Source organism: Rhinolophus sinicus, linkage group LG06, assembly GCF_036562045.2.
Source record: "Rhinolophus sinicus isolate RSC01 linkage group LG06, ASM3656204v1, whole genome shotgun sequence".
NCBI lineage: Eukaryota > Metazoa > Chordata > Mammalia > Chiroptera > Rhinolophidae > Rhinolophus > Rhinolophus sinicus.
The window spans coordinates 118459723-118468475 of record NC_133756.1 but is presented as its reverse complement, the minus strand read 5'-3'; the positions used below and the strand labels follow the sequence as shown (position 1 = coordinate 118468475).

General features: G+C 57.3%; 1 protein-coding gene across 1 annotated transcript; it reads left to right on the top strand.

Annotated features, from left to right (window-relative positions):
• The first annotated feature begins 200 nt into the window (after window positions 1-200).
• Window positions 201-3920, top strand: TPBGL (trophoblast glycoprotein like). The gene has a single exon (XM_019726470.2). The coding sequence runs from the start codon at window positions 1215-1217 to the stop codon at window positions 2382-2384; it is 1170 nt and encodes a 389-aa protein (XP_019582029.1). The 5' UTR covers window positions 201-1214; the 3' UTR covers window positions 2385-3920.
• Window positions 3921-8753: the final 4833 nt, after the last annotated feature.

The window sequence follows — 8753 nt, the reverse complement described above, 5'->3', positions numbered from 1 at the left end:
CCCCTCCACTCCATGCTGCAAAATCTGCTCCTATTCTCCTAACCACTGGCTCCCCAAACCCTTCCACCCATTCACCACTTCTAGGTGGGGTACCCTGGAGGCAGGAGGGGCAGCTGATGGTGTCCAACAACGCCAGAGTCCTTGAGATCCAGTAGAACAGTTTAGGGGAGTGCTGGGGTGCTGGGATGCCGGGGAAGGGACAGCAAAGAGTTGAATCACCACACCCACCGTTCCCACAGCTTGGGAGTGTTTGGTGGAGGAGTCCAGCCTGGTGGAGGAAAACCAGATGAAAGAACTCCAGGTGTAGCAGCCAGTGAGTTGGGGAGGGAGGGGAGAGGGGAGGAAAGGGAGGAGGGGGTATTGCTGACTTCCGGGGGTGGGCATGGGATGGGGGTCGACAAAACGCCAGTCCCACCGGACGTGCAAAAAGGTGATACCCGAGCCAGGGCTAAAGTCACTGGAGTTGTAGGCAAGGGGGCTGAGGCTGGGGATTTTCCAGTTTCTCCTAGCACAGCCCTCTCCTTGATCACAGAGATTAGGAAGAGGCTGGAAAATGAGTAATTATCTCAGCCCACCCCTCATCCCTGCCTGCGCTTGTAGGGGGAACGCTAAAGTCCTCTCCCCAAATTATCGCTTCGTGGTGCTGACCCACCTGCCGGCTTTTCCCGGTCCGGCTCCGCCCCACACGTGCCAGAGAGGAAGGAGGAAGGAACCAGCTTAAACTTGGGATGGGGGAGATGAGGGGGCAGCAAGTCAGATCCTCGGAGAACCAAACTTCTCAGGAGCCCCCGAGAGGGGGGAAAGAGAAAGCGCTGCAGCCCAAAGCCTATTCTCGGGAGCCTCCCACCCCGCCTCTTGGCGAGGAGGGCGCGGAGAGTCCGCTGGGGGCGGAGGAGGAGGCCAGGAGGCGGGGTGGGGGGGAGGCAAACCCTGCCCACTCGGCTCCGAGCCCGGAACGGCCGCGGAAGCCGGAGGCCGGCGCACAGGGCGAGTAGGGCACCAGGGCGGGGGGCGCCGCTCCCCGCCAGACCCCTCTCGACCCAGCCAGGAAAGTGAAGCCTCCTCGGACTTTACAGCCAGCGGACAGACCGACCGCGACTGCCAGCCTCTCCGCATCAAGGACTTACCCCACCCGTCCCCCTCCCCGCCCCCCAGGCGCTCCGAACTCACTGGTGAGCGCGACGACCCGGGCGCTGAATGCGGGGGCAGCCGCGATGGCCCCGCGTGCGGGACAGCTGGAGCCAAGGGGGCCGCTGCTACCGGGGCTGCTGCTCGTGGCAGCGGCGCTGAGCCGGCCCGCCGCGCCCTGTCCCTTCCAGTGCTACTGCTTCGGCAGCCCCAAGCTGCTGTTGCGCTGCGCGTCGGGCGCCGAGCTCCGGCAGCCGCCGCGGGACGTGCCGCCCGACGCGCGCAATCTCACCATCGTAGGCGCCAACCTGACGGTGCTGCGCGCTGCTGCCTTCGCCGGCGGGGACGCGGACGGGGAGGAGGCGGCGGCGGGCATCGTGCGCCTGCCACTCCTGACCGCGCTGCGCCTCACGCACAACAACATCGAGGTGGTGGAGGACGGCGCCTTCGACGGGCTGCCCAGCCTGGCGGCGCTCGACCTGAGCCACAACCCGCTGCGCGTCCTGGGCGGCGGCGCCTTCCGCGGGCTACCGGCGCTCCGCTCGCTGCAGCTCAATCACGCGCTGGCACGGGGCGGCCCCGCACTGCTGGCCGCACTGGACGTCGCGCTCGCCCCGCTTGACGAGCTGCGCCTCCTGGGCCTGGCAGGCAACGCGCTGAGCCGCCTGCCTCCCGCCGCGCTGCGCCGGCCGCGCCTTGAACAGCTGGACGCGCGCCTCAACGCTCTGGCGGGCCTGAGCCCCGACGAGCTGCGCGCACTCGAGCGCGATGGCGGCCTGCCCGCGCCGCGCCTGCTGCTCGCCGACAACCCCCTGCGCTGCGGCTGTGCCGCGCGCCCCCTGCTGGCCTGGCTGCGCAACGCTACGGAGCGCGTCCCCGATGCGCGGCGCCTAAGATGCGCCTCCCCGCGGTCGCTGCACGACCGCCCTTTCCTGGACCTGGATGAGGCGAGGCTGCGCTGCGCCAACCGCGGCGCCGACGGTCGCGGGGAAGAAGGGGAACTCCCTGGCCCGGAGCTGGAAGCCTCCTATGTCTTCTTCGGGCTGGTGCTGGCGCTCATCGGCCTCATCTTCCTCATGGTGCTCTACCTAAACCGCCGCGGCATCCAGCGCTGGATGCGCAACTTGCGCGAGGCCTGCCGGGACCAGATGGAGGGCTACCACTACCGCTACGAGCAGGACGCCGACCCGCGCCGCGCACCCACCCCGGCCGCCCCAGCCGGCTCCCGCGCCACCTCACCGAGCTCAGGGCTCTGAGAATTGCCTTTTGGGGTTTGGGTGTGTCCCTGCCAGCTGATGACCTTATTGGGGCTGCCTGGCCTGAAGCCTTCGGTATGAGACACTTGAGAGCTTGGGGCTTTTGAGACCTGACGCTGACCGATCTGAGACCTTTGGATTATGGCATCATTCCCCCCGCCCCCCCCCTCCGCCCCAGGTCCCAAGCTGTACCCTTCTTCCCAGCTTTGAAGGCTCTCACCATCAAAGACCCAGAGACACCCCCTTCTGATTCCAGAAACCCTACCCACCCATCCCAGGCTCTGACACACCTCTCTGGATCCACCAAAAGTCCCCCCTCCCCACCTCCCACCATCGCCTTTCAAGACTCACCCAGAAACCCTGTCCTAAAACCTGAAAGCCTTGAGACTCTCCACCACTCTGTGCTTAGAGCCCTAACCTCCCAGAGGGAAACACCCTTAATGTCTCGGACCCCCATCTCCAACTTGGAGCCCTCAGCTCCCTTCCCAGGGCTTGGGCCCTCACGTCTCATTCTGGTCTCAGAAACAGAGCACTCCCACAGGAAGGTTTTTGTGGACTTTGAGCCTTTTTTTCTCATCCTGCATAGAGACCCACTCCCGGGTTGGGAACCCTCTCCCAATCTGAGGATGTATTTCATACCACCCACCACCCTCGCTTTCTTGGCCTAGGCTTGGGGCTCAGCTGCATTGGTCTCTCCCATCCAGGGACAGGTACACCCCATTATAGCCTTAGTGTGGAGCCAATCCTCAGCCTTTCCCACCAGGGCTCTGATCCCCCAGTACTCAGTACTTATCCCCAATCTCAGACTCTCAGCTCTTCATCCCCATCTGAGTTTCATGCCCCTGCCCAAGTGTTAGGCTCTTGATTCCCCCCACACCCATAGCTTGCACTCAGTACCCACCCTTGCCACTCATTGGGTCAGGGTTCAGTGAGGAATCCATCCCTGGGATGTGCCCACCCCTTTTATCTCCTAGGATGAGCTCTCCAGCCCCGCAAGATAGGCGCAGATGCCCCCACGCACACACACCCAGCCATACTGGCAGATCCCCATGGGGAAGGGAGAGTCCTGGGGGTGTGAAATCAGGCCTCAGCACCAGGGTCACCTGCCCATCATGGCCTCAGAAGGGTGAGGGAGGGGACTGTGACGGACTGGGAGCTGCTGCCCACATGCTGTTTCCCACCCACGTGCTTCTACTCCCCTAAGGATTCCTTGCTGCTGTACCTCCTCCCCCATATGCCTTCTGGAAGAGGAAGGGGGTCTAGTCTTCTGTCTCAGGCACAAGCCCTCCTGTTCAGGGTCAGAGCCTCAGCGCCCTGCCTTCTGCATGATCCCAAAGCACAATTGGTGAGTGGGGAGGGGGCGGCCTCTCCCTGACTCCCACCCCCTTGGTCAGGCAGAATGGGTGGCCTGCGCTGTCTCCACAAACAGGAAGTCACCCTCTTCAATATACTGGCTGGAATCCTGCCTTCCCACACCTACCCCCAAATCTGGATGTCCCTTGGGCAGTTTTCTATAAAGTCTGCAATAATCTCCGATACTCTGCTCTTGTAAGTGGTACCATGTCATTCCTGCTGACCTTGGGGCATTGGAGGAGGTGGAAGGGGATACTTGGGAGGGCATTTTGGACTGCCCTGAGGTGAGGCAGTGACCCTTGGTGTCTTCTCCCAGGCTGTGTGAGAAGAAATGGGCTCTGGCCGTGTGTAGCAGGATTTAGGCACGTAGACTTCCCATTGGGATGGCATTGCTGTCCAAACCAGTCTGCTGTTTATCCTCTGAGATGAGGTTATCCGCGGCCAGGGTGGGATCCTACACCGCTTCTACATCCTTTTATCCTCCCATTCCTCATGGGGATGGGGATGGGGGTTGTGGGGGAAATGTAGTCGGACTGACAAGCGCTAGCATCAGACAAGGCCACCAGGGAGGAAATCCAGCCACAGAGAATTGAAGCACTTAATTCAGACAGGAAAGGGGGGGGGGTCATTGTTGGCTGTTTTAGCATCATCCCCTCTGACAAATTGCCTGATACTTCCATATGTCCTTTGTCACGCCATGCTCTCCTAGCTCTCCTCAGGGGTAAGAACTGCCCCTTAGGTGTGTGAGAGGCTGAAAGGAGAAGCAGCCTAGAGGTAGGGGTGTGGATAAAATGTCCACTTGAGATGTGGAGCAAGGAGGCAGGTGGGTTCTGGGCCAGTAGGGCCAGGGTAAGACTTACGTCCTGCCTCAAGGTCCCCAGGCTGGGTTATTTTCCCTTCAGGGTCTCAGAGCCCTGGAACCATACGGCAGAAGTCCAGAATTGTGGCATTTTAGAATCTTAGGGCCACATAATCCTAGAATTTGTGCCTTCTAAACATTGAAAAGGACCTCAGAGGTAATGTGGGAGCCATCTCCTAAACCATCTCAATAAGGAGCACCCTCTCTTGAGGAGGTGCTCACTCCCTCCTCTCCTGGGAGCATCCGTTTCAGTGCCAAAGGAATCTGCCTCCCAGTCCCAGCTTTGCCTTGAGGCCAGGAGCACACCTCACCCTAGGACAGCTCTTTTCAGAGTTGGAGGCAGTGGAAATTTTTCGCAGTAAATTCCCTATCCCTTTTCCCAGTCATACCTCATGAGAAGGGGTTGAATTCTCTCAAAGCATTTCCATCTATCAATGACCTTCAAAGGGTGCTCCACCAATCCTCCAAGACAAAATAGGGTAGTGTCTCTAACACAGAGAACTATCCCTAACAGGTCACCTCCCCAGTTCCGAAGACGTGCCCTCTAATGATGTAACCAAAGACTGCAATAAGTCCTGGCAAACAAAACCTGCTGTTGGCTGTGGGTTCATTGTCAGCAAAAGTCTTTGAGGGTTCAATGTGAGAGCTGCTGCTAAGTTAAGTATCAAATCAAGTTAAAAATCAACTAATTGAGTGCCTAATATTTGCCACTTGATATTTACCTTTAGTGCCCACTAAATGTCTCTGGGCTGCCACCCTTCTTGCAGCCTGTTAGTGGCCTTTGTCCTTATGGGACTCTCAGTAGATCCCCAGGGCCCTCAGCCTGCCTCCTCTGCAAATCCAGCCATTCATTCAGCCTCTACTGAATACAACTTTGCCAATTTCAGAGAGGCGAATGACCCAGGGGAGGAGCCATATTTAATCAAGGTCTAGAGAAAAGAAGTCCCAGGAAACTGAAAACTCAGAGTAGGGATCCGTGACCCCACCTATAGAGACTTCTTATAGGAAGTCACATTTGAGTGAGGTTTTGAAGGATGAGTAGGAGTTTGCAGAACACAGGAATATCAGAAGTATCAGCTTGTGCAAAGGCCTGGAGGCAGGAAGATCTTGTTAGTCCAGGAATTGCAGAAGACCATTCATGTCTGTGGTAGTAGGAGGATGAATGTGGGTGAGACAGTCTGTGTTCCCCACCTTCTCCACTGGGAAGCACAAGAGGGACGCCCTCTGCCCTCAGATGAGAAATCAGGGAAATGGAGAGGTGGGATATGTGGGACAGGAGAGCTGCATGGTGCCTCTTACTTGTTACTTCCTTCTGCCCATCCTTTTTGTGCCAGGCCTCATGCTGGGCCCTGGAGACATAGAAAGGAATCAGAACTAAACCATGCCCACTGGAGGCTAGATGGGCAGGGGGATAATGGAAGGGGCCACTGGAAGAGCCCAGAAGAAAGCTTGCAGGAAAAGGTGAGATGGAGGGATCTGGCTAGCCCTGCCCTGACACCCTGGTGCCACCCACCAGCCTCTCAGCAGTGCCGAGGCCCCCCTGAATGGCCAGCTTCCCACTATAATCATATGCTGTGAATGCTGCTGGAAGTCTGAGGTTGGCAGGGGACTGCAGGGTCCCAGTGCCAGGGGGAAAAACTCCCTCCAGGATGTCGCCTTAGAGAGTAGGTACGGGAGAGAGCAGGAAAGGGAGAGGAAGTATGTGTGACTGTCAGAAATGTGAGACATGAAACCAGCTATGCACGTTGATAAACATGTCAGACTGCCTGGGCTTCTGTGACCCTGTAAAAACGGAAATTCGTCTCAAAAACAGAGGGAAGCCACGATCACCATCTCCTTGAGACGTTTACCTCCATGACCCCTTTACTCCCCACGCCCCGCAGGTCTGGGAGTGGGAACTGCCCACCTAGAGTCCAGAGGATGGGGTTTCAGTCTGAGTTAAGCATGACTTGTCATGTTATTTGATTCTTAGTCAGAAATACCAATTGAAATCCTACTGTGTGCTGGGAATCCAGCAGTGAACATGGTAAAGCCAGCTCCTTCCCCCGTCCGAACTGACTTTGGACACCCTGTCCCTCTCTGGCTCCAGGGTCCATCTGTCCAGGCTGGGGCTGGACTTGGGACCTCCAGAGGCACTGGCTGCTCTCACTGAAGTCCATCTCCTTCTTCATTAAGTCTGCCTGGCAGACTCACAGCCCTAATTTATGGGCGTGGCCTTTCCCAGAATGGGAGAAGTGACGGGGGCAGTTAATATTCCTGGGGTAATGCACTTGGCTACCTTCAGAGTCCCCTCCTCCACCCTTTCACCCCTTCCTCAACACCCCCACCCTCTTACCTCAGTGATGCCTCAGGGCAATTTATCCTGGCCGACCAGTCCCATGCAGAACCATCTCAATTAATCCTTCGTTGTACGGGTAGGGAAACTGAGGCCCTTCAGGTCACAGAAGGTGTCAGAACAGAGCAGAACCAGAGTCCAGGATGCCCTGGGGCTCTCCCTGCCCTGCTCTGGGTCTGTCAGACCCAGGACCACCTCACCTCTGTATCTCTACTCCTGTGGTCATTGCCTTCTGCAGCCAGAGCCAAGCCTGCGGCAGCCGGGAAATGGAAAAAGACTGCAAACAGGAAGGCGTGGGGAGGACTCTTTGGCCTTCATCTGCAGCTTCCAGCGGCCTCAGGAACCCACTGTAGCCTCCTTGTCGTGCGGGGCAGCCTGTGGGGTCTCTGCTCCCACTCCCCACACAAGAACGCAGGATATGGTGAGGCCAAAAAGGAACACCCACGGAGCCATAGATGGGGGAGTCATACCACTATATTCTCTCTGGCGGCACTATACTCTCACTGGAGGCTGGATGCACACAGTCCGCAAACCGCCATCCATGCTTGCCAGCCCAGCCGCCATCTTCTTGCTAGCCCCCATTCTTTCTCTCTCTCCTCTCTCCCTCTCTTCTCTCTCCTAGCGTAGCCACAGCAGTTATATTAGTGGCCAATGGCTCACTGGTTACAGCTGACGGCCAAGTAGCCACAGCTGATGGCCATGCAATCACAATTGATGGCCATTTACTACCTAAGCCAGCACCTGTCTATGTGAGGCTGAGAGCCTGGAAACTACTTTCTGGGGCTCTGCCCCCACACTCCTGCAGGCAGGAACCCTGCTGGGGAATCCTTCTCTACCCCTCCCTGAGAAGAGAAAGAGGTTTGTTCTGGACCCCCAAGCTCTGAAGTCCCAGGCATGAAACTCATTCTTCCTGAGCTTCTCCTCTCCACTGAGCACTGCTGAGTTGGACCAAATCCTGCTCCTGTCTTCATTGTGATAATAGAAGCTCAAGGGGCCCCTAACTAAGGTGACCGCTCAACCTAGGAAACTTTGGAGAGTGAAAATGGCTACTATTAATGATTACATGGTGTCATGCAGGGCGGCCTGCGGGGTCTCTGGTCCCGCTCCCCACATAAGAACGCAGGACATGGTGAGGCCAAAAAGAAACATGAACGGAGCCATAGATAGGGCAGTCATACCACTATAGTCTTGCTGGTGGCTGTGTTGGAGACACAGGAAGCAGAAGCCACACTATCCGCAACCTGCTATCCACTGCTTTCTGCCAACCCACCTCACTTGCTAGCTGCAATCTGCCGTGCTAACTGCAATCCACTCTTGCAGCCACCATCTTCTTGCTAGCCCCCATTTTTCTGCTAGTGTAGCCATGGCAGTTATATTAGTGGCCAATGGCTCACTGGTTATAGCTGACGGCCAACTAGCCACAGCTGATGGCCATCCAATCAGTTGATGGTCATTTACTACCTGAGCCAGCACCTTTCCACGTGAGGGCGAGAGCCTGGAAACTGCACTCCTGGCTCTGTCCCCACACATGGGGACAAGAATAAGCTAGGACTGTGCCTGGCTGGGGACCTGGACTTCATGACTTTTGACAACACCTGGATGGGAAAAGAAAAAGTGCTAGACTGCTAGACTAGTTAGTCTGCCAGCACTGCATAACTAATACACTCCCCACTATTGACCCTGTTCTCCAGCCACACCAACTGCTCAGATCTTAGTAACTGAGCCCAGCTATTCCAAGCTCCATACCTTTGCTCACACAGTACCTTCTGCCTGGAATGCCCTCCCCACAGCATGAGTCCCCTCTGCTTTCCTGACCTCACCC

Excerpts from the sequence above, each read along its gene's own strand:
- TPBGL (XM_019726470.2), top strand. The coding sequence starts at position 1,215 with ATGGCCCCGCGTGCGGGACAGCTGGAGCCAAGGGGGCCGCTGCTACCG.